The 25,595-nt window shown below is 36.7% G+C and overlaps 1 protein-coding gene across 1 annotated transcript in view; it reads left to right on the top strand.

The window, feature by feature from the left end:
• VAV3 (vav guanine nucleotide exchange factor 3) overlaps window positions 1-25,595 on the top strand; it is a 375,285-nt gene that overhangs the window by 335,457 nt on the left and 14,233 nt on the right. Inside the window, exons 22-25 of the mRNA XM_030328294.1 lie at window positions 3,765-3,799; window positions 10,117-10,233; window positions 10,797-10,884; window positions 16,905-17,034. Of these exons, the coding sequence (XP_030184154.1) occupies window positions 3,765-3,799; window positions 10,117-10,233; window positions 10,797-10,884; window positions 16,905-17,034 (370 nt within the window). The remainder of the gene's footprint in view (window positions 1-3,764; window positions 3,800-10,116; window positions 10,234-10,796; window positions 10,885-16,904; window positions 17,035-25,595) is intronic.

The raw sequence follows: 25,595 nt of genomic DNA, 5'->3' as shown, positions 1-25,595 counted from the left end.
AGAAAACAGTTCCATAGAGGAAGATATGCCTTTCCTCATCTTGGACCTGGGTTGGGAAGAGAAAAGAAAGCAGTCTCCCCTAAGAATTCCTAGCCTTAGATCCAAAAACCACCCAGGTGTGGGGCTTGAATTCATACCAGCTCTGTGACCTAGATAACTGTAAGCTACAAACAGTTTAAAATGATTCCACGTCGATTGTTTCCAATACAAGTACAGATTGTTTCTGGATTGGAGCCTCATTGCACATGGTCCTCAAAGGATTTCTATCGATACAGTCCTAGGGAATATAAGTTCACAACATGGGATCATCAAATTCCTAATTAAAGAAACCATCTTAAGCAAAGTTCAGCAGGAAAAATAAAATTCAGAATTAGACACACAAAGACAGCAGATACTGTAATTATCAGGTACGAAGTTCAAATTTTTATATTTAATATGGCTGAAGAAATAAGAGAATAAAAGTCTAAGAAGAGAACAGGTCACTAAGTTAACTGGATATATTTCACAAAGAATCAGACAGAATAAGTGAAATGAATACTTTAATGGAAACATTACATCATATGTTAGACACAATTGGATAGAAAATTGGAAGACAAATCTGAAGAAACTTCTCAATGAGTAGTCCAGAGAGATTAAGAAATGGAAATCTAACAGAGAATGGAATGATAAATTTCATATGCATATTATTGAAAGAGAGAATAGAGATGATTGTGAAAAAGCAACATTCAAGGGGTGCCTGGGTGGCTCAGTCAGTCAAGCATCTGACTTCTGCTCAGGTCATGGGTTCATGGTTTGTGAATTCAAACCCCACATCGGGCTCTGTGCTGACAGCCTGGAGCCTGCTTCAAATTTTGTGTCTCCCTCTCTCTGCTCCTCCCCTGCTTGTGCTCTGTTTGTCTGTCTCTCTCTCAAAAATAAACATTAAAATAAAAGCACTATTCAAATAAGTAATGGCTGAAAATATTCCAGAACTTACAATAAAACCAATCTTAAGAGTCAAGAAGGATATATAAAATTAATCAACAGCTAGATGCATTTTAGTGAAACTTGAGAACATCTAAAATAAGGAGAAAATATTAAAACCAACCTTAAAGAGAATGCAGATTACCTATAAAGGATTGATCATTTGACTCATATCTAACAACAGCAATAATGAAGGCCAATAAAAGTTTCCATTTTTGGTAATTGTCCAGTAGCCCCTTTTGGATCAATCCTCCAACAGAAAACAACTATAAACCCCAGGCAAGATACTAAAACAACAACAATCTGAAGGCACTGGCTAAGAGAAGAGTTGACACTCAGAAAAAGGGGATGATGCTAGGTTAGTTTCCTGGTTTTATGACTGGCTTGAGGACAGATACTCGGCTGGGCTGTGCTATGCAGGGGAGCTAAACTTCAGATAGAAACCTCACAGCATCACTGGCTTGAAGAAGCAGAGTGTGGAGTTCGAAGGAAACAAAGGGGAAAGGGAGGCAGGAAATCTTAGAAAGGACAGTGTCAAAGAGGGAGGAACCTTAAGTTCTGTGTTATAAGCTTTGCCTCAGTTTTGCCATGTGGTACAGACTCCCAAGGAGCTCAGTTCAGGCTGCAAGAACTACACTGAGAATTCATCTGCCAGTCACCACAGGGGAGGGAGTTTGCGGTTGGAGTTCAGCCAAGTTAACTGCCCGCTTTAAGAAAAATCACACTCTTTGTAGAAGCATCACAGAATCCGGAGCTTCTACAGCATATTGTTCAAATTGTCCCAGATATTGTTCAAAACTACTCAATGTATAAAGAATCGGGAAAACACAAACTATACTCAAAAAAGAAAAGGCAATCAAGAGAGAACAACCTTGAGATGTCCCAAATGACGGAATCACAGGAGAAGATTTTTAAAGCAGTTGTAACTAAGTTCAAGGACATAAAGGAAAGTATGTTCATTATGAATGCACAGGAACACCTCAGCAGAGAAATAGGAACCATTGAAAAGAAAACCAAATGGAGATTCTATAATGTGAGACTTGAATATCTGAAGCAATAAGAATAATATGTTCAAAGTTTTGATAGGAAATTAGTTAACTTAGAAATCTATCTTCCTCCATTAGGATGAAGTAATGACATTTCCAGCCAAACAAACACAGAAAGTTCACTTCTAACTGTCCCATCTAACTTCTATGAGATGTACTTCTGGAAGAAGTACATATCTTATATATATTACTTTACATGTGTGCTATATTCCCAGTATAATATTTTTAAAAACTGTATGACCATAGCCAAAGTTTGACAGTGTAAACAGCCAGTGATGAAGGTAGAAAAAAGCATTCGGGAAAAATGGTCAAAGATGAGAATATATTCAAAGATAGGAAAATATCCAGAAGAAAATCATCTATAGTTTTATATAAGAAAGGGTCCCAAAAAAGAAGTGGGGAGGGCCTATGACAGATGGAAAAAGACAGGATCCCACCCTGGTTATGGGGATCATTGCTGAGAAGATAGTCCTGGTGCTTCACACATCAGAATACACTCACAGAAGAGCGAGAGTTTTGTTGTTTTGGTTTTTGTTTCTTCTCTCTAGGGAGAAAGATTGGTTTAGGATTAAACATGAATTTAAAGGGTACAAAGAGGGAGAAGGAAGGAGGAACTACTTTTCCATCAGGTTTCAGAAGCCATGTATATCTTATCATCTAAAGAGAAATCGTTGAAGATTGATTACTGTTTGTGAAAACACCTGGTATAAGAAAATATCTGCAGGATTTGAATGGGTGTAGTATATTATATTCTGTGTATCAGGATTTTATATGGTGATGACATTAAAAATGTGATGCACAGTATAGAAATATTTAAATATTAATAACTTCGGAGATATATAATTTTGTTATATATAACTATTATCTTGGAAGGTCAAAATAGTAACAACCCTTTATGAAAACTGACATAGCTAAGAGACATATTTACATTGATCAGAACTCTGTTGCAAATTAAGGATAATAGTATTTTTAATCACCTAATATAAAAAGGCCCAGGAATACTATGGGATGTATACATCAAAGACTCAGATGATTCATGAAAAATCTCTAAATACAAAACAAACTATCTATACTCCTTGTCCTTTCTTAGGAATTTATAAACTTTGTTGCCCTCTAATAGTATGTATTTTCTTTCTTATTCCTTGAATATTAACATACCTTATTTGGCTTTGTTCATTTTCTGGTTGCAATCAGCAACTAGAAGTTTTTTTTCTTTTTCTGTCTTCATTTGTGTAGAAAAATGTAACATTTTTTGCTTTTGCAAATCTCCATAGACGAAGGAAAAATGAATATTTCCCATGACTTTTCAGCATCAAAATGTTTTCAAAATCAGAATTTAGAATTTGTGATATGAGTCTATTTCCAATATATATTGTTTATTTTGCCTGTTTTCTGGGAAAGCTGAGTGCTATTTGGTTTTCCTAACATTTTCATTTTAATTTTCTATGATAGGATTGAACTGCCTTAATAATAAATACCAAAGGCTTCCAATTCATATTTTTCCTGTTATCTCTCCTCTTGGAGGTACAGTGGCGGTAAAATGAATGAAAGAATGAATTAAAGTGAAATGAATTATTTTCTACTTATCTGACATATACTATGATTCACTCTGTATAAAATTGCCAATGGATAGTTCCAGGAGTGTGCTATTTAGGGTTTTATAGAGCTGAGTCAGCTGAACTGAATTAATGATTGGTTTCTAAAAGCTTCCCTTAAGTAAACTTAATCTATTTTTTTTGCCTTTTTATATCTCAGGTCCCCAAACCAGTAGATTATTCTTGCCAACCCTGGTAAGTATTAGAAATGTTTATGTAGCTAAGTTGAAATACCATACCCTTAGCTTGAGGATGCCTTAAATGTAGGGGTACTAAACCACATTCCATTTCTATTGTCCTGGCTAAAGGTGTTTTCAGATACAACAAAACACCATAATGAATTTATATATTGCTGACCTTTCCATAATTTCATCAAAGTGGGGTGTGTGTGTGTGTGTGTGTGTGTGTGTATGCACGTGCATGTGTGTGTATGCATACACGTATTTGATTGTAAATTCAAAGCTTATAACAGCCACAAAAAGGAATGGAACGTTGGCAACTATGTATCTTGTATTTTAGAAGAGTAGATTCCATGAAGCAGAGAAAAAGACATACTTCCATTGTCTGAAACTAAAAATTAGCCCAGAAAGGACAGTAGATCCTAAATTGTAATATAAGAGGAACAAGATGTATCCGTGTCTAAAGTTTTGTGTTTACATGAAGCCCACTTACCACGTAGAGGCTAGCCTTCTCACTAATAGAAATAAGGAAGCAGAGAAGATAGTGGTTATTACTTTATAGACATGATGAGTTTAAGTGAAAGTGATATCTTCAACTGGAAAAAATGTATTTAGGATCCAGAATAGTTATGATCATCATATGATAGCTAATATATACCATGTACCTGCTGTGTGCTTAGTATTTTACATGTTTATTTTTGTTTTCCAATATCTTTATGAGGAAGGTTGTTACTATCTTTACAGTGAGGAAACAAAGGTTAAGACTCTGCAACTAGTAAGCAGTAGAGCCAGGATTCCAAGGCATCCCATCTGTACATTGCCATACTGCCTGTCCAAGTACAAAACGTGGGTTTATTTACTTATTTATGTTTGTTTCCCTAAATTCTGTGTTTGGCTCCTCTTAAAATGACTGCATCTGTTTTCCTCTTCTTGATATAAGATATATGCATCCAAATTAGGTAATAGTGTATGTATATAAATGAGATATTCTGAGAGTATATAGTACTAGTTCAGTTTGCAGGTGTAGATAGAACACCAGAGTTGCCTGATTTTTCTAAGTGTTTTGATTATTTTGTATTATATAACCAAAGCATAGAAAATGCCCAGTTGCTATAGAACTACACTGGCCAAAGTGTGGGATTCTTCCCATCAGCCCTCTTGCTGTGTCCTCCATCATCATGGCTGTCCTCTGTAGCTATTATGTTTTCTCGACCTCCTCCCTGGGCTTCAGCAATGAGCTTGCTGAAGAAATTATAGCAGGCTTGTGATAGAACTGGGAATCTTTACTACGTTTTTACTTAGTTTAAGACAAATTTGAGGTCAGAACTACATGGCATTAAAAACCATAATCCTGGCAGGAATTCGATTTGGAGAACAGAGCTAATAGTGGGGATAATCAAAGTGAACACCGAGAACTGGTAAAATCATGAGAGTGTGATGATGAACTTCCTTCTCTTCTACTATTTTTCACATAACTAGACACAATAGTTACAAGGGTAATGATGTTAGAGATAAATACTAAGGCATGGATTTTTTGAAATAAACCGATAAGTTACCTTGGAACCTTTCAGGGCGCAGGAGATTAGCTTTTGAACCCTTTGTTTTAAAATGCACTCTTGCCAGTATGTAAAATTCTGAAAATATAGCCAGTTAGAAAATGGTATTGTTGCGGGGCACCTGGGTGGCTCAGTCAGTCAAACCTCTGACTTCAGCTCAGGTCATGATCTCACAGTTCGTGAGTTCGAGCCTTGCGTCAGGCTCTGTGCTGACAGGTCAGAGCCTGGAGCCTGCTTCAGATTCTGTGTCCCCCTCTCTCTTTGCCCCTCCCCTGCTTGCACTCTGTCTCTCTCTCTCAAAAATAAACATTAAGAAAGAAAGAGAGAGAGAGAGAGAAAGAGAGAGAGAAAGAGAGAGAGAGAGAGAGAGAGAAAGAAAGAAAGAAAGAAAGAAAGAAAGAAAGAGAAAGAAAATGGTATTGTCCTGAAGGATTAAAAAAAAAATGAAGATGTTCAGATGAGGGAAGAGCCTTGAATATAGGAGCAAATAAAGACATTTCGTAGTAAAATTAAAAAAATTTTTTTTCTTTTTCTTGGGAAACTTGGACAATTTATTCACACTAAGCAGACAATTTCATGTGAAATGCTTTCTGCTAGGGAACAAAATGGTCAAGTATATTGGAAAATGGAACCTTCAGTTTTGGAAAAACTAAACCGTTTAGAGAAAATTGTACTGAATGATGACGTGGTTCTCAAGTCATTAAGAAGTTGGCTTTCACCAATTGCCTTGTCTGTTCATTACATGTCCATGTAAAAACAACTTGTTCGCACAAGGTAAACTTTGTCTCCTGGATTGGCCATGAAATAAAACAGAAAAGGTGATTATCTTCATTTGCCTGGGTATAGAAACCTAGGTGAGAAATCATTTTGCATTTTAAATCTTAAGGTATTGCTCTGTTGTTTTCTAACTTCCACCCCAATGCCATTTTGATTTCTGATTCTTTGTATGTGATCTGATTTTGGGGGTGGTATCATGTAGGCAGGAATGAGGTGTGGGGCTTAAAACCAGGGAACTGTCTGAAATCCATATGAAGAACAGGATACAGATGCCAAGGTTCCTTACCCCATTCTCCAAAGTAGTCAGACAACTTTTTTCCCCCTACCCTAGCAAGAGACACTGAAGTTAGAAGGTATATTATGTGGAAAAATTGAGCCATGTAGGGCTTACACTTAGAGCAATCCCAGCAGAGATTGGGAGAGATGGTATACTGCAGAGTGGTCAAATTAAGGAAGGTCTCCATACTGACTGATGAGGATGCCCAGTTCCTTTGTATAGCTCAGTTCCAGTACTGTGACACCTGGGTCTCATACATGCAGACTACCTTTCCTTGCATCCAGACAGGATCTGGAAGATTTTTCTCTAAAGAAACTGAATAGACTCAGTGGAAAACAAAACAAAACAAAAAACCTAAAATCATTTGGATATTATCCTGCCCCGTGAAATTAGGTTCTTGCCAAATGATTAGGTTTCTACCTGGCAGGTCTAATTTGGTGCTTCCTGTCCCCACAGAGATGTCTCTCTCCTAAATGTAAACAAATGACAAAGAGCAACCAGATACTTGAGAAAAGCCTTGAACTAGAAAACAAATAGATTAAATGGGAAAAAGAAACCAGGAAAAACACAGACATTAGAATGAGCAGTAGAAAGATGTGTTTTTAAAACCTTTAATTTATATTCTCAGAATTAAGAGATGACAATATATCCATGGAAATGAGCTGGATGTGCTATAAAAGGAAAAATCAGACAGCAAGAAAGAGCTCTTCTAAATTAAATATTGAGTAGAGGAGTTGGAAAACAAAGTTGAGCAAATCTTCCAGAAAATTAAAGAAATAGATAATATGGGAGAAAAGATAGAGAAGTTAGACAATTGATCCAGCAAGGACAGCATTAATTTAGTGAGAACTCCAGAAAGAGAAAACTGAGAGCAGCAATTATCAAAGAAACAAGACAGAAATTTCCTAGAACTGAAGGATATATGGCTGCAAGTCAAAGATGTTACTGAGAGTTAAGGATAATATCGAACTAAAATGTATGGTACATAACTTGAAGGCATATTATCTTGAAATTTGCAATATAGAGAAAACAGTCTGAAAGCTTTCAGGGACAAAAAGAGATCAGATCACATAGAATGGCAATGAATTCCAAGTTAGAAGACAATAGGACAATGCCTCAAAATTTGAGAAGCAAAGTAATTTCTCGCCTAGAATTCTATACCCAGGCAAATTCTGTATTAAGTAAAATAAAAATATTTTTCTAGATGTGAGGCTTTCTGAGTATTATTACAACCCATGCATCCATTTATAGGAAGCTGAAGGATGGGCTAATAAACCAAAAAGAGGGAAATACGGAATCCAGGAAATGAGAGCAAAGGGATGTCCCAGTACTATAATAATTTAGCAGGTTTAGAGAACAAGTAATATGGATTAGAACAAGAGGGTGGAGGGCTCAGAAGAAATCAATGTCTCCATATGATAAAAAATGGACAGGTTCAGTATATGGTGTTGAGAAGTGTATCATTGAGGAGTTTATCATTCTCTTGGAGAATTTGAAAAGAATTTGTAAGACAAAGCTTGAGCCAACAAAAACTTGAATTATTTTTTGGAGTCAGGTGTTCTTTGAATATGCAAACATGACAAAACTGAGCCAGATGATGGCTTGGCTTTGTAGAGGTTACAAAAGGAAGAGTGAGGAACAACACTGACAGAATGAGCCTGAAAGGAAGAGAAAGGAGTTTCATTCCTGACACTTAAAAATTGATAATTTAAGAAATTGTAGTTTGATGATATTATTTAGAAATATGCAAGCACAAATAAAAAATAGATAAAATGCTTTTGAAATGGAACTTGGGATAGAAAGCTGCTAAGATGGGGTAATGCTGTTTTTTCATTATTATTGTACAGATTGCATTTTTAAAACTATGTTTCTGTGTTACTTTGATAGTAATGCATATACTATATACTAATTATGATAAGTGCTATGAAAGAAATTAGGATAGTGTAATAAGAATCATGGAGTGGAATATGTGAGATGCAGGACAACATTCTTCAGATGGGATGGTCAGAGAAGACCTCACTCTGAGCTTATATGATAAGAAGGAATGTGTGTGGAGTGAGTTTTCCAGGCAAGAATACAGTCTCTGAGAAGATTCTTAAGATCAAAAAGCGGTTGGTGAATTTCTGGACCTGAAAGAAGGCTAGAGACTAGTGAAGAAGGGGGTTGTGAGAGATAAGATTGAAGAGTGACCAGATCATACCAGGTACTCATAGTTCATGGGTTATCATAACTGCTCTTAACCCAAGGTACCATCTGCATAAAATGCCCTCAGCTCTGCTTCTGTACTTGGTGAAAATGTCACATATCCTCCATCAACAAACTTTTGTGTTTTAACTAAACACTTAGTGTAAGTTAAAGGCAGGTGTTTATACCAAGTTATCCGAGTCTGTAAGTGAATGACAGAATTTTCTGGAATATTAACTCATGAAGTTTTGAAAGAGAGCCAGTGGAAACAAAATTTTTCCTTTTGACTTTTATTGTCCAAAGTCTCTATATTGTGCAAATATGTAAAACCTATATTTGATGTGAAAGGGTCACTAAAGAGTATTTTAACATTGAATTTGGGCCTTTTACTATAACTGTTACTGTTATGGAATTTGGGTATGTTTAAGATGAAGATAGTTTAGGAAGAATTAAATTCTGGTATTGAAAATAACTATCTTTTAAAATTAAATTTTAGGGGTGCCTGGGTGGCTCATTCGCTTGAGTGTCTGACTCTTGATTTTGGTTTAGGTCATGATCTCATGGTTTTGAGATCAAGCCCCAGGGAGGGCTCCATGCTGGGCGTGGAGCCTGCTCAAGATTGTCTCTCTGCTCCTCCCCTGCTCGTGTGCCTGCACACACACTCTTTCTCTCTCTCAAAAAAAAAAAAAAAAGGTTTTTTAAATTAAATTTTACTTACAACTAAGTTCTTAAGCAAATTGGTTATCCAAACTGTAGACCATAAGCATTAATCTTATATCCCCCAAAATAATTGTTTAAAAATAAATTGTTACGGGGGCACCTGGGTGGCTCAGTCGGTTAAGTGTCCAACTTTGGCTCAGGTCATGATCTCATGGTTCGTGAGTTCAAGCCCCGCATCCGGCACTGTGCTGGCAGGTCAGAGCCGGGAGCCTGCTTTGGATTCTGTGTCTCCTCCTCTCTCTGCCCCTCCCCTGCTCATGTTCTGTTTCTTAATTATAAATAAACGTTTAAAAAATTTTTAAATAAATTGTTACTGGAATTTTCTTAAAAGGATGCCAAAGTAGGTTTCATTTCATACTATACATAGAAAAGGTGAAAGTTCAGAGGGTCCTGGGTGTGCATGTGTGTGTGTGTGTAAGTGTGTACACGTGTGTGCATGTGTGTATGTCCTATGCATGATAGTCTCTCCCTACAAGTCTTTTTCCTTCTTGTTCTCAAACCACCTATAAATCTCTAACTCAATACCTACTCACTCCTTTCTTGTCCCATTTATTATTTGATAATTATTTACTAACTGGGTGCTTACCATGTGTTAGGCACTATTCACTTCACCGTGGTTAACTTTGTAGACCATTTGTTTTTCTCTTATTAAAGGACTTTTTTTTCTGCATTATTTTTGAAGCAATGTAATTAGTATAGAAGTAAAGTTAAAAACAACTCAGATCTGCCACTAAATGAAAATCCTGACAGATACCTATTTTTAGCTTCTGTCTGTTCCAGGTACGTTACCCAACTTTTCTGTGTCATTCTTTCTTTCAGGTATGCTGGAGCAATGGAAAGATTGCAGGCAGAGACTGAACTTATTAATAGGGTAAATAGTACTTACCTTGTGAGACACAGGACCAAAGAGTCAGGAGAATATGCAATTAGCATTAAGTAAGTAGGACAAGTCCTTTTACAGAAATAGATTTCCTGTTTTCATAATTGCATAGACCATCTGACATGTATAACACTAAAGTTAAAAACCAAGGTTCTAATTGCAGCTGAAATAATGTATCCATCCAGACAGTTCATTAATACTTGAAAATATGTGTTAGAAAAACAGTATTAAGTGTTATAGACTGCTAATTGGCATGTTAAATTTCTTTCATAACATTGTATTTTGGTGATTTGATGTGTGTCTGTTTCTTATAAATTCTAAAAATAGATATTACTAGATTTTGTTTTATTTTGTTTTTCTATATTCTTGAAATTAATAAATTGGGCATAATGGTTGGTCAAATCTAACACTCCCCCCCCCCACTTCAAATATTGGTTGTATCTTCAAACAATCTAGTAAATATATTTTGTTAATTAGCTGTCGCCAGTGTATTGGCATAGGTATATATTTTGTCTTCAGAATTAATTCCTATAATTTTATTGGGGCATGCCCTCTGGTAATTATTGATTTCTACTGATTAAAAACACATTTATATTCATACGTTATTCGTTGCCCACAGGTACAATAATGAAGCAAAGCACATCAAGATTTTAACAAGAGATGGCTTTTTTCACATTGCAGAAAATAGAAAATTTAAAAGTTTAATGGTAAGCATTGATTAGTTCTTTTCAATCTGTAGTCCTTATTTTGCTCTTATTAGAAAGGTCAGTTTAATTCTATCATTTCTTAGAAATCTTATGCACTGAAAGTTGTTTAAAGGGAATTCTGTAATTTTGCAACAGAATCCCAAAAATTCTAATTTTAAGAATTCCAATTAAGTTGTATATTGCCCCACTCATTTTTCACTGTAAATTAAGTTTGCAGGTTTTAGATAATATTTCAGAGTTCCACACTATTTATGATTCTTAGAGCATCAGACAAATTGACTCCACTTTCAGTTATTTGCGTTTTGCCTTGTGTTTGACAGAGCAGATCTTCACATACGCATCTTTTCTCCTCTTCCTTTCTCTGCCTCTATCTCTTCATTCGGGCAAAGGAAGGTATTTTTAATAATAACCAAAAAATTGTAATTGGTGAAATACCTCTCACAGGTTCATTTCATGCAAAACGCAATATCATGTCAAATGGAAAAGCTTTTTGTATTTTCTGCTATTTTAAATCATCTGAGCCATAGTTCTGCTTCATTACCTTGGAAAATTAAATATTAACAGGGTAACATTTTTACCAAACAACAGTTGTCATATCATAGGCATTATATATTTAAATTGAAATAGTATATTACCAAGTTGCTTCAAATGAACAAAGATTACTTTAGTCTTACGATTTAAAAAAGTACAACTTAGTAATTTTATTAGCGCATAATATTATGTATGTCATAAAGACAGTGTGTATATGGCACAATATAGGCATTGCTGACAGTAAAAAAAAAGTTCAAAGTTCCTTAAAAGTGGTCTCAAGTCTGTTTCTCAAGTTTGAGAGTTTCTTGAGATAATGAAGAATTTGGACACGAGATACAGAATGCATTTGTAAACGTACTTGTAAGTACTTTGAGTAACTTTGGGAAGGACCACTCATTGATTGAACCATCAATCAAATGATACATTCTGCATCCTCCGGAAAACATCTCAAAGCACTTTGCAGATGTTAAACATTAAAGTTAAAGACTGAATGTAAGAGAGTCTTACAAAATAGGCCAGCTTGAAAGCCTTATCTAAAAATTTAGAACTGCTTCGAGATGGGGATACAGGGATTCATGTTTTAAAGAAATGGAAGTGTCTTGAGTTGAAAGAAAAGTCAGAAAACCTCTCTGGACATAAATATCACATTTCCAATTCACAAGTTAAGGATCGGCATCAAGATTATGTCCTGGAAAATGTGAGCCCTGTCAAATTAGTGGCCAAGATGCAGGCATCCTCCCTGCTGGAAGTGACTTACGTTCTGTTGGAACAGGCAGGCTGAGCACAGAGAGAACTGGACCTGAGGAGGTTTTTCCTAAAATGAAAACCTTAGGAGGGAGGTGGCAAGTGGGTGCACAAATAATGAATGGCAGCCCCAGCTGAGACATGATGAAAGCATGCACAGGGGGTCTCCACATCGCTGCGAGACATACTGGCTTGAGTCTTCACCTGCAGAACTTCCATGGATGATAATGAGGCTGCTCCACGGTATTATAGTTAATACGTGAGACTTTAAAAAAAAAAAATGCTGTAGGGCCAAAGATGAATACCAGCTTCGCCGACTTTGAAAGAAACAAAAGGAACTCCCATCCGAGGAGACAAGCAAAGAGGATGAAAGGAATAGTCACTGGAAAGGGCCAATCAATTCAGCTTTGTGTCCCTGGGTTCAGCTCAAGAAAGTTCATCAGCAGCTAAGGTTCGAAGTAAAAAGCCAGTAAATACTTCATGACCTGGATTAGCAGACATAGGTCCTCGAGTTCCTATCTACATACAAAGCTGTGATTCTAGTATAAGCAACAGAGCCTCAGAATTCAAATAATGTGCACCAGAGAGTAGTGAAAGTTTCTGCAGTGATGTTCTGGAAAGGGAATTAAGAGTACTGTCGCAGAGCTAAAGCAAACTCTGCCTCATATGGTAGGTATAAAATATCAGAAATGCCTTTGCTAGAGACACATACATAGTTTTTCTTTTCCTCCATATCCAGAGGAATGCACCTTCTGTAAGGAAGCATATAGCGCAGTGGTTAAAGGAAGGGAAGTCAATTAATAGCATAGCTCCAACAAAACTAAAAACTATTAGCAAAGGGATATAATTGTAAAAAGAAAGATAAGGAGCTGAAAACTCTGTCTTGGGCAAACCCTTTGTCAGGTTTAGCAAATAACTGTAAAAACTGCTAAACAGTGGAACTAGTCTGGAGCCGCCCCTCACCTTTGTTTCTGTTCATTTGCTGAACAAACTTATATGGAGACCTTACCTTGTGAAGTCATTACGTTGTTGTAGAATTGAAAATGACTCCACTGTTCTAAAGCAGCTTTCAGATTCGCAAATCCATCTGTAGCAAGAACCTCACAGTAGTTGCTGTCCTTTAAACCTCAACTCAGAAACGCCACATGGATACTTGATCAGCAGGAATGGCTCCGCTTTTAGTAAGCAGCCCCTTTAGAAGGAGAGAGAGAATTAATAGGCACCTTTGATTTCACTCCAGCAATATAGAGGCTTCTCTAAATCAGGCCCATACAACTTCAGGGAATGATCTTTTATCATGTTGGTGTCACACAATACAGTTTCCATTAAAAGTACATAATGGTCTGTGCGTTTGAGTTGCTTCTTGAGAATAGTTCAGTATCCTCCCATTATGGGTGGTAAAGTTATATTCTTCTACCTGTGAAACTTACTAGGGCCTAGAATTAAATTTTAATTTGGAAAGGATGTGAAATGCAAGCAGACTCCAGAACTTGTTTTAAATTAACCAGTTTCTTAAAGAGAAGATTGACCTTAGGTGGTTGTGACCGAAGCTTTCCCCTTGGGTTTCAATAGCTTGGCTAATCAAAATCTTTGTTTTTCTTAGTCATTAAATTCAAATTCTAAATGAATTTCTATATCCAGATTACAAGGCATTAATTTTGTTCTAATTTTCATGTATGCCAGACAATCCATGTCCAAATGCTGTTTATAAATCAGCTCCATTGCCTGTTTCCTTGGTAATTGGAATGATGGGCTCTCTCACTCATTATTTTTCAGAGAGGCTTGAATTGTTGACACTGCTGTGTCAGTGTGAGATAAGGAAAGCTTAGCGATTTCTTTTGTTTAGAGTCTTCTTATTTACTTGTAGTACCTGAAGGTCAATGACTGCTAAAGCAAGGGTGGATTAGACTAAATACAGAAAGCATAAAGGCATAAATTGGAAAAGACCCATGGTGGCACAATTTAATTCTACCCAGTTAGAAACATGTAGGAAGATTTACCCTCATAAGACTGTAAAAATGGAGCTAAAATCTCTTCCATGCTTAGTGAAGTGATAAAAGAGTATCTGTAGCTTACCAAGCCGCATGACCCTTAGGCCTTGGAAAAGTCATTTTTTTCCCTCCTTCCATAAAATTTGGAGATGGTTAGGTATGAAATGATCACCAAATCCTTTTCAGCGTGATAATTCCGTGGTTTCTAGCCAACTTCACATAAGCTTTAATTCATCCTAATCCATAATATAATGCATAAAATTCATAGTATTTATAACAAAATTACATTGAAATTCATCTTATTGGCTTAGAGTTACTTTCAGGTTTATTTTAATATTTTTGTTAAAGAAAAAACACATTTTACTCAATTTAAATAATAAGACTAAGAGAACACTGCTTTGATGTCATCTGCATCAGCAACACAATATATATGTTCAGTTCTTGCAGAGACCTTACAAAATTTTGCCTTTTATTTTTTAAAAACATTATAAAGAAGGCCATTTTCTGACTATTGAAGCCACATTGAGGATATAAACTTCTGTCTGGTATTTTGATTCTTTTTCTTTTTAAGTCAGTCAGATTCCAGATGCCTTCACTTCATCAAGGACCCCATAATTTGGCTCAAAAAAGAAAGAAGAAACATATGTAGATAGATGAATAGATTTCCATATATCTATAAATAGTGATAAAGTGCATAAAACCCTAGCATCTTAGATCTCAGAAAACTAAGTTCTTGGTACATCATGGACACTTGGCAAATGCTCCTTCCCTTTTGCCTCCATTTTTGTATATTAACATTTGCCAGGCACTACTTGCTAATAGTATGATGTAGTTAAGAGCACAAGCTTTGGAGACAGACATCAGCTGGGCAACCTTGCCCAAGATGGTTAACTTCCCTGAGATTTGAGTATCAATGAGGACTCAGCCTTGCTCTTGTTAACTGTGTGGAGATTGTGAGAAGCTTGGCACATGGGCTCGTGGGAGCTGTTACGATTATTCACATGTACCAGGCACTTTCTACATTCTTTACTATAGTCTGTGAAATGGCTTATTATCCCCATTTTACAGATGTGGGAGTTGAAGAATCTTCATTTGCTTTATCCAGTGCTTCAGCTGAACCCTGTTGCTTTTGGTTTATGAATGTAGCCTTTACTCAGTCACCTTTATGTCTGTTTCCAGCCTGACTACTCTACTTAAAATAATCTTTCCCTCCTTCCCGGCTTCTGAAATTTTGCCTGTTCTTCAGTTTAAGCCAGGCTACTTCTATCATGAACTGTTCCCTCAACCTCTCCCCTGGGCTCACAAAAGGAAATTCTCTCTCTTACCTTTGGGTGCCCATAACCCCTAACTTTCCTTCAACAGTGAACAGTCCTAGAGGGCAGCAGCTTTATCTTCATAATCTTTGTGACCTCTGGAACTCCCCTCACAATTCATTCCACAACTTATCTGAGTTTAGTAAAAAATAATGTAAATCATAAATGATATAAATCATTAATGATTCTTTTTTACTTCTTTTGAGTGATTTTTGGCTCAGTTGATTTGTTTTGGAAACTTTGAACATCACCACTGAATGGAGGTACTGAGTTGATGACAGTATGGGTTTTAGAGGAAATGAGTTACTTTTACCATATTTGTTCTAAACAGTAATAGACGTAATGAATAATAAGGTTAAAAGTGATTTTGCTGGGGCGCCTGGGTGGCGCAGTCGGTTAAGCGTCCGACTTCAGCCAGGTCACGATCTCGCGGTCCGTGAGTTCGAGCCCCGCGTCGGGCTCTGGGCTGATGGCTCAGAGCCTGGAGCCTGTTTCTGATTCTGTGTCTCCCTCTCTCTCTGCCCCTCCCCCGTTCATGCTCTGTCTCTCTCTGTCCCAAAAATAAATAAATGTTGAAAAAAAAAAAAAAAGTGATTTTGCTTTTCATGCCAGGTATTTCTAAGAAACATTATAATACCTACAGTATTACCCAGTAATATTTATTTTTTCATTATGAATTATTATTCATTTTCTGATTAAAGTAGAGAGATTCAGATTTGTGCAGAGTCTATGAAACTGACGTCTTAGAAATTTCCTGAAATTTTAGCATGGGACATGGTGGATGGTTATTATATTAGGCTTGGGTGCATTTAAGGAAAATTAGGTATAAGGGAAAATGGAAAGTACTACATCATTGACCTCTGTAAGTAGCAGTTGATATGCAGAGCTATGGAAGGGCACTAACGCTTCATTGTAAGCCAGAAATAATGTCAAGTAGCATTTGTGGTTTATGAACTTGAGTTTACCATGGGAAAAGAACATTTAGAATCAAAGTTTGTTTTCCTGCTACATTGAAAGAAATGCAGGAAACTAGAAATTGCTATATATTCAGCAAACAGCTGTCCCTTCATTTTTGTTTAGAAAAACAAGTATTATGTAAATAAGAACAATAATTACTGTTCTGAAATTGAAGGTTAGTATGATTTCTTTTCATTTACCACATCTGACTGAAGACTAACAGGATGTTCTCTATCCATGAACAACAATAAGAGGTAACTCATATTATCAGTGGCCTGAGTTACAAGGACAGTTACTTGTTTGATGTCATGTACATCCAGAAAGCAGGGAGAGATTATCATTTACTTACCCTTCCATATACTTACTGAAAATTTGGCATTAACTCAATCATCCTTATGTTGTATATAATTATGTGTTCATGTTCAGGTGTTTGAAATCAAAACTATCCTTATCAAAAATAATCTTCAAATCTTTTATCCTAAAGGAACTTGTGGAGTACTACAAGCATCATTCTCTTAAAGAAGGTTTTAGAACCTTGGATACGACCCTACAGTTTCCATACAAGGAGCCAGAACATTCAGCTGGACAGAGGGGTAATAGAGCAGGCCACAGCTGTGAGTACTGCCATTAAGAATACAATTTGCTGTCACATAAGGATTGGAGGCACAGTAACATTAAACATCTTTATTCCAAATTTTGGAATATAGCCAGTTAATACACTGATGTATTTAGCCAGAGTTTGTTTTGTTTTGTTTTGTTTTTGTTGGTTTCTTGGAGCTAAGCAAAATCAGATGAACCAACAGGTGTATGAACATGTCTAGACATAGCTTTTTGTGCCAAATTAAAAGTCACATTTGTGTTTAGAAATGTAAAGGGTATGTTAATATGTAAGTTTCATGCTTTTTGGTGATATTTATATTAGCCAAACTTTTTAACTCATACATGTTTGTGGTCATAATGCTGTTTAACAGTATTTAAGAAAGGCTGGTGTGCAGCTCTCCCTTCTCACCTGGTATCCCAAATCTGTTTATGGTTCTCTTTCAGTGATTACTTTCAGAATTTTGAAATGGCTAAAGCATGTTTCCTCTGATGCCAGTATTTACAAGTATAACTGAGCCACTTTCTTGCAGCATGAACTCTGTGCCACAGCTAATCATAAAAGATTAGCATGCTATAGTTGGAGTGTGAGTTCAAGTCAAAACTGTTTTCTCATCCTCATTTAATGTCACATAATCTTCCTGGAGATAGATGCAGCATGTAAAGAGAACATTGTGATGAAAAACTCTATGAAGGAAGTGTGATTTTCTTCCCTTATATTATTATTTTTCTAAGTAACATTCTTTTGGAGGAGAAATGGATACAATTTTATTACTCTTAGAATCTTTAGCCTAAGCAAAACAGGAATATCCAGAGGTATTGGAAAAAAGAATTTACGTCGTGCAATATAACTTTAGCTCTCCCCCCCACCCCGCAACACCTGCCCCACCGCCCCGAAAGCAGAAACTGAAAGGCAAACAGGTAACACTCACAGGACTCTAACAACATCAGTAAAATCTCATACACTTGTATATAAGTAAATATACAAGTAATTTGTCACATCAACTAACAGATTTTTTTATTTGAATAACTGAATAGTTGTTCTCTTCACAAGGATTGGTAATAAATGATCCAAGCTTGTGTAATAAAAATAGAGCACAGTTTATCTTGAAACTTTAAACACCTATTCAAAGTTACCTTTCTGTATTTTGGTCTAGTGTTTTCCTACAAATTTCTTAAGACTACCAAAGTTAATGATATTTTTCCCTACGTGAAAAGTATAATTTCCTACTAGTCCTTTACTTTGCCTTGCTAGCAGCAGGAGATAACAAATGTTGCCAAGGAGGTCAATTATACTAAAAATCCTGTTTGAGTTCCCTTAGTTCTAGAAAGCCAAGGTGGGAGAGGTTGGCAATCAGGGAGAGCAGATGTCCCATCTTAGTGGAAGGTCATTAGCCCGAGTATTGCCCTGCATGGTTCCTCCCAGCACTTTCTCTGTGCTCGGCACGTGTAGGTGTTCAGAGGATGTTGTCCAGCAATGAGCAGAGTTGCCTAATCTAAAATTTGTCTCTAGGGTTCAACAAAGTATTTAATGCTCAGACTTATTTAGCTACTAGGAATGAAGTTATAGACATTTTGCCTTTTTTTTTCTTTTTTAAACAAAAAGAGAATAGCCAACAGAACGATTTTGAACATCAATGAGAGCTACAGGAAATTTTTCAACAAATAGAGCTATGTGTTCAAATACTCCAAGACTGGTGTTTTTAAACGACTCGGGCAGGTCACACAGAGACCTGCACAAGAAGGTCAAGAAGTAAAAGCAGATCTTCATTTAAAATTAATCTTTGTCAGGGTTTGGTTTTGTTTATCAGTTAGCCATTTATTCATTCCTTCAACAGATAGACATTAAATACCTGACCCAGACAAGGCATTGTTCTAGGTACTGGGATACAGCAGTTGAGAAGACAAGTCTCTGCCCTTGTGGAGCTTCTGTTTTAATGGGGACACTCAGCCAAGTGTGGAATATGGGAGTTTGCTGTTTTTATATAGGGTGGTCAGGGAATATCTCATTTACAAACTTACCAGAAAGAAAGGAGGGAGTAAGTTAGTATGTCAGTCAGAAATAAGGGTACAGTGGTCTGGACTCCAAGATTATTCGGTCATTACCGTGCAGCATGGTTATAATCTTAGATCAAATTTATGATACTCTCCCTGTGTTTTATTTACTTTATGCTCACTTTTGTATAAAACAGGAAGAATACTAAGATGGTTCTCAGAGTTAAATGAGGAGTTGTAAAGCATTTAGCATAGTGCTGGTACATGGTAAAAACTCAATAAATATCCACTACAACTGATTCTATGACTACTAACACCACCATCACTACTAGTAACTCCTCACACAGCAAACATTTTCCTACATTTCTGAGTTGAGTTACTAATTATAATTCATAGAAATTCACATCTTTGCCTTTATGATATTCAAGTATACCTTGCCTATTATATACCAGATCCTGGTTGAGAGTTAACCCTTCATTAAAACACTGCTTCTATTTTTCTGCATACCCTACTTCTCAGAAGGGGGAAGGAAGAACACCACCTAAAGATTTTGCACGTTGTCTTTATAGTCCTCACCTCTGTTCATAGCTTTGGCTATGCTGCTACATATTATCTAGAAATAATTTTTACCAGGAAGTATTGCCTTGGGATACTGGATTGGACAGTGCCCTGATCTCTTCATTACATCTAAAAGATTTTGGAGGAAGCAAAGCAGGCAAGCTAATGCCTAGGTCCACCCTATGTTCTGGGTAGAGGTTGAGATTAGAGTTCCAACTCCTGCAACCTGCTTTTTTTTTTTTTTTTCCTGAAATAGTACAGTCACCTTGGAAAAGAAAGTTCCAGGGCATTGTAGAAGAGGCTGCTTGCTTCCGTACAAGTCCAGGTTAGAATATTCTTGGGTAAATTACCAACTATTTTTCAAGTTTGTAAAACATGATAAGATGACAGCAGAACTATCTCACGCAAATGCAGAATAACATACAAAAAGATACTGGTCAGAATTAAACAGGAGTCCAGATTGGGCAAGAAGCATATAACATTTCTAGGTGAGGATCCCATTGTAGGCAGTGCTCTCTCCCAGGGCTCTGAGACTTTATTTTTGCCTTTGAAATGACTTATGAATGTGGCCAAGAGAAAAGAAAGTGACAAAGAAAGAAAACAGAGAACTCGGGCATAGCAGTGAGCTGTTGTGCTTCCCTAGAAATTGCAGTGACTCCATGGAAGATGTTCTGCTCTGTCCTGTGGATCTTACTTGCCAAAAACTGGCACAGAAAATCTGGCTTAGAACACATCCAGTATATCTGTAAGGCTTATGTATTTGAAGGGCACTGAACTGACTTTTGCCTTTCATGCTCTACAATGAGCACTTAATTATTTTCAGGTCTGCAACTGAGTAGCTGTCTGACCTTAGGCAAGTCACTTAGCCTGTCTGGAATTCAGCTTTCTCATCTGATGAATGATGAATGAGATTAGATATTTTATTATGTGCTTTAAGAAATAGCATCCTAGGTTGCTTTCTCTGTATGCATGAGGGAAGGAGGCAAGGTAGAATGTTGATAGACCATTACACTAGGAGAAGTTGCATGATTAGCTATTTCATGACCCATAAGGAGATGTTAAACATTTCCCCAAGTTCTTATTTAGGGAGAATTAGTTGGACCATAGAGAAGAGCTGGCTAATTTTAAAAAAAAATGGTTATTCCTATATTCACATAATCTCAAAGTATCTTCTCACAAGAACTTGTTAGTAACAAAGGGAAAAATAGAAGCACCTTAATCAAGTGATCAATGTTAACATCTACTTGATCTAGAAGAAGTAGATCACTTGTACCTCATAATGTGATGTTCTAAGAAATATACAGTATCACTTTGGTAGTATTCCTGCCCTCACAAGGCATATGTTGAAGCTAATTGTGAGGAAACATCAGACAAACCCAGTTTGAAGGACAGTCTACAAAATAATTGCCCTGTATGCTTCAAAATTGTTAACGTCCTAAAAGACAAAGAATGAGGAGTTGTTTCAGTTTAAGTAAGGAGACTGAAGAGATGAGTACACACAGCATGTATTGGATTAAATCCTGTGCCTGAAAAATAATTTTTATTTACTTATTTATTTTTGCTGTAAGGACATGCATAGGACAGTTAACAAATTTTCAAGTTTCTAGATTAAGTAATAGTGTTAGGTTTTTGCTGATAATTGTACCAGGATTATATATGAGAAGCAAATGTCTTTGGCTTTAGAAAATACACACTGAAGTATTTAGAGGTAAAGGGCATTATGTCTTCAGTGTGTTCTAAAATGGTTCAGGAAGAATAATAGAGATTGATAAAACAATCATGGTAAAATGTTAGCATTTGAGGAGTTTGAATGAAAAGTATATGGGAATTCTTCATGTTATTCTTGCTACTGTAAGGATGAATAATTTCAGCATTAAAATTTTTAAATGGAGAGATCGTCCCATTAGCTGTAACAAGATTGAGAGAAAATGGCAGCAGCATCCTGCTTTTCCCCCCCACTCTAGGTGCAAGGGGAGCTTGGGACACGGATTTGGGGGTATGTAGAATACTACGTAGGTCATATTTGAAACCATCTATTCCTTACATATGACCTTACTGTATTTGCTTATTCGTTTATTCTTTTATTGAATAAATATTTACATAGCACTTACCATGTGCCAGGCCCTGTGCCACATGCTGGAGTTATAATAGTAAATAAGATGGACAGTTTGGTGGACAGGGACAAGCAGAAAACAACTTCACAAAATCATCAGAAATTTTGACAAGTCTTGTGAGGCAGAAGCACAGATGAAAGTGTATGATAAGAGGGCCTACTTAACCTGCAGTGTCCGGGAAGGACATTTAGAAAAAGTGACATCTAGGTGAAATGTAAAGGATCTGTGTAAAGGGTGTGAGGTAGCAGAGAGTAGGAAAACTCCACAGTAGAGAGGTAGCTTGTGTGAAGGCCCTTAATCAGGAAATAATGTAGTATGTTTAAGGAATTGGAAGGCCAACATGTTTGGAGCATAGCAGGTGCATTCTGATATCTACAATGGGAATGTATTGAGCTTTATAAACAAAAAATGATATGAACTGGTTTACATTGTTTTAAAAGACCACTATCTACTCCATGAGAGTGGCTTGGAAGGGAGCATGGACAGAACAGAGGTGAGTTAGGAAGTTATTACAGATACCTAAGAGAGGAATGAAGCTCATTTGGACAGAGTTCCAAGTGGAACAGAACTATGGCAGATTTGGGTATCTTCTGGAGGTTGAATTGATTGGATAAGAGAATTGAGGTAGCAGTAGTACAAGCATGAAACACAAGTACTTGCCTTCGACGACTGGCAAATGGTGAAGCCACTGACTGACCAGGAAACAGAAGAGACATAAGAGGAATAGAGAAAAAGGTAAAACATTCAGTTTTGCATGAAGTTTTAGTTACCTGTACATACTCGATGGTTCAGTAGGGAGTTGGCACCAGAAGGAGTGGTCTGGGTTGAAGATAGAGCTTTATGAATCATTAACACCTTCATTTCATAGTTTACATAGAATATAGTATTATTTTTATATAGGTTAAATGATTTCTTCTGGTGTTATGTTCCCTCAAACCTTAGGAACCAGACTTCTTTGCTCCTCATTCTCAAATTGCACTTTGCACAGTGCCTTTCATGAAACATGTGTTCAGAGAGGACTAAATAAATGAAGTCAGAAAATAAGGTCCATGGGAGACAATAGCAAGTATTAAAGCACTATGTGTAGTTGATATTTGAAAAATCATGGGTAAATAGGTCAGTTTGAAAATAAAATATACATCAGTATGTTCCTTTTGGGGACAAATACTATAGCAGTCCCTCAGAAGTCAACAAAATCTTTGGTCACTGGGACCATACAAATGACCTTGCAGGACAAAGTCAGAGCCAGAGCCTGTGTGGCTTTGCCCTGGTGTGGTCTCTTTCCTTCCACACGTGTGTCCCCATTATTCACCTAACCATCTGACAAGGCGCATGAGCTTCATTTTAGACACTGTGTTAGAAACTTAAACAAATTGCATCACTCATATTTAACTCAGTATGCATAATATAGCTTTTGTATTTCTGATAATTCCTGAAACATCCTGACAATGCCTTAGTTACCATTTATTAGTTTAATCACAGTATAACAGTGGACAATATCTATTACCTCTTACATACAAACTCCTCAAACATCCACTTAATTTAGTTTTTACCTTCTTGTGCTTGTAATTCAACATACCCATTTTCACCTACCCTTATTTTCTGATCTCCTTATCTTATGCTCCGTCTTTTGTCCTCCCTTTCCCTGATCACTTGGCATTTGGGTTTGATTCAATTTTATTCTGATAATGTAAATGTTTGTTTTAATCCTATTATAATAGTTTCCTTGGGCTGCCATAAAAATTACTATAAACCGGGTGGCTTAGAAAAACAGAAATTTACTCTGTCACAGTCCTGGAGACCAGAAATTTTAAACCAAAGTGTTGGCAGGATTGGTTTCTACTCAAGGCTCTGAAGTAGAATCCATTCTATGTATTTTTTTTTTTTTATAGTTTCCAGGTGACCACTGGGAATCTCTGGCATCCCTTGGCTTATAGAGACGTTATTCCAGTCTCTGCCTTGTCTTCACATTACCTTCTCCTCTGTGTGTCCTGCCCTTTTCTTGTATCTTATAAAGATACTTGTCATTGCATTCACAGCCCACCCTAATGCATTTAGAGGCCACTTGAATGTGAGATGATCTCATCTGGAGATCCTTAGCTTATATCTACAAAGACCCATTTTACAAATAAGATCATATTCAGAGGTTCTAGGTAGACGTGTGTTTTGGAACCATTCAAACCCATTACAATCTCATAGTATCAGTTTAAAATTTCCATTTCAAAATTTAATCAATTTATAATTTTAAATTTTTTAAAATTTAAAATTTTAAAATTTTCCATCCTTATTTTGTTTGTTTATAGCTTGTTATTTATCAGTTGTCTATAAGTTAGCATGGAGGACTTATATTACTAGGGTAGACAGGCAGTCAGTAGATGGGGGTTAGAAGGGAACCATTACCTTAATACAATCAAGTGTTTTAAATGGATCGTAACATTCCTGCAGTAAAATGCACTGTCTTCTAAGAGAACGCGTGTCTAGCCAATGAGAGTTTCCAAGACTTATGTCTGAAACTTCCTTCATATAAAATATTTGATACACAATGAGAACCTAATAATTCTGATGTTTAATAATTTTGTGATTAATAGAATACCTATTACATACATTAGATTAATGTCTCCAGCGATTCTGTGAAGCAATAGCTCCAAAAGAAGTGTCATGAGAGGCTTCCTTTGTCAAACAGATACCCCACAAGTGCTGCTTGTATGACACAGGAAAGGGACAGTTTCCCTAATTTACTTCATCATGCAATACTGGCTCATAGTGTTTAAAGCCCATTTGATGAGCCTTAAAAGAGTTGGTATATGTCAAGTACCTAGAACAATATCTGGCACGTGGGTAGTGCTGTATGCTTTAGCTCTTCCTGTGCCCGCTACTCCTGCCACCACTTCCAATACTGCTGTCCAGTGTGAAATGCTACCTTAGCCTCATTTGACATGTTTTAATGCATTTATAAAGCCCTTCTCCTTGGGACTTGGATTTCTTACTGCCATTCCCTGGGCTTCAGCTACATTCTCCCAGTATCCACTCCCTTCTATGGGCTAAAGGAGCTACAACAAATGGCGGACATTCTAAAATTCTTTTTCCTCAGCGTGTCTATGATGTCCACAGAATTTACTGTTCTTGGGAAACTGATCAACTATAGTTGCACATCTTCGTTATCAGGTCATGCTGGACTTCTCTTTTTTATTTACTTACTTTGAGAGCTTTACTAGCTACTATAAGGCATTTTTATCCCAAACCTGATAGCTTTAAAAATTAGTAGCCAGTACCCAGGGTCCCTCCAGAAATATAGCTTGCAGATAGAAATTCTACAGATTCAGATAACCTCATTGAAAGCCATCTTGTTTAATGTTTAAAAGCTCAAAAAGTAGTCCTTATGTTTTAATATTTTTCATCTTTTATACTGTCCCTCCCCATAGACCTTATATTCTAAATTAAAAACTAGTCTCAATGTACGTGCTGTCCCCTGACTAGAGTACCCTCCCATGGCAACTCTGATCAAAGGCTGTAGTCTTTCTCATCTCTTTTTCCTGAAAAACAAGCAGCAGCTTATCTAAATTGAGAAGAATTCTTTCTTTTCCTTCCTAAAATTTGGATGAGGCTCCCAGCTTTGAGGTACAATGCTGAGAGCTCTCTTTTCTTGATACCCCACCGATCCCATTCCAAATCTGCATAAGGTAGCAGGTCTTAATTCTGTAACTCTCTTCTTTTCCAATAGCGTGAGAAATTAAGTACGGAAGTGACTAGGTTTTCCTTTCATTCGTTCCTTTCTGCGTTCAATATGTATGAGCATCTATTTGTACCACGTACTGTATCACACATACCCCTTAAGTGTGACATCAAATTTAGCTTAATGTCTGAACGATAGATTGGGGTGCAGAGGGGTACTTGGTATCTAGGCTCCTTAG

This window comes from Lynx canadensis, chromosome C1, assembly GCF_007474595.2.
Source record: "Lynx canadensis isolate LIC74 chromosome C1, mLynCan4.pri.v2, whole genome shotgun sequence".
NCBI lineage: Eukaryota > Metazoa > Chordata > Mammalia > Carnivora > Felidae > Lynx > Lynx canadensis.
The sequence above is the reverse complement of the archived record's forward strand: the minus strand, read 5'-3'. Positions and strand labels throughout refer to the sequence as shown.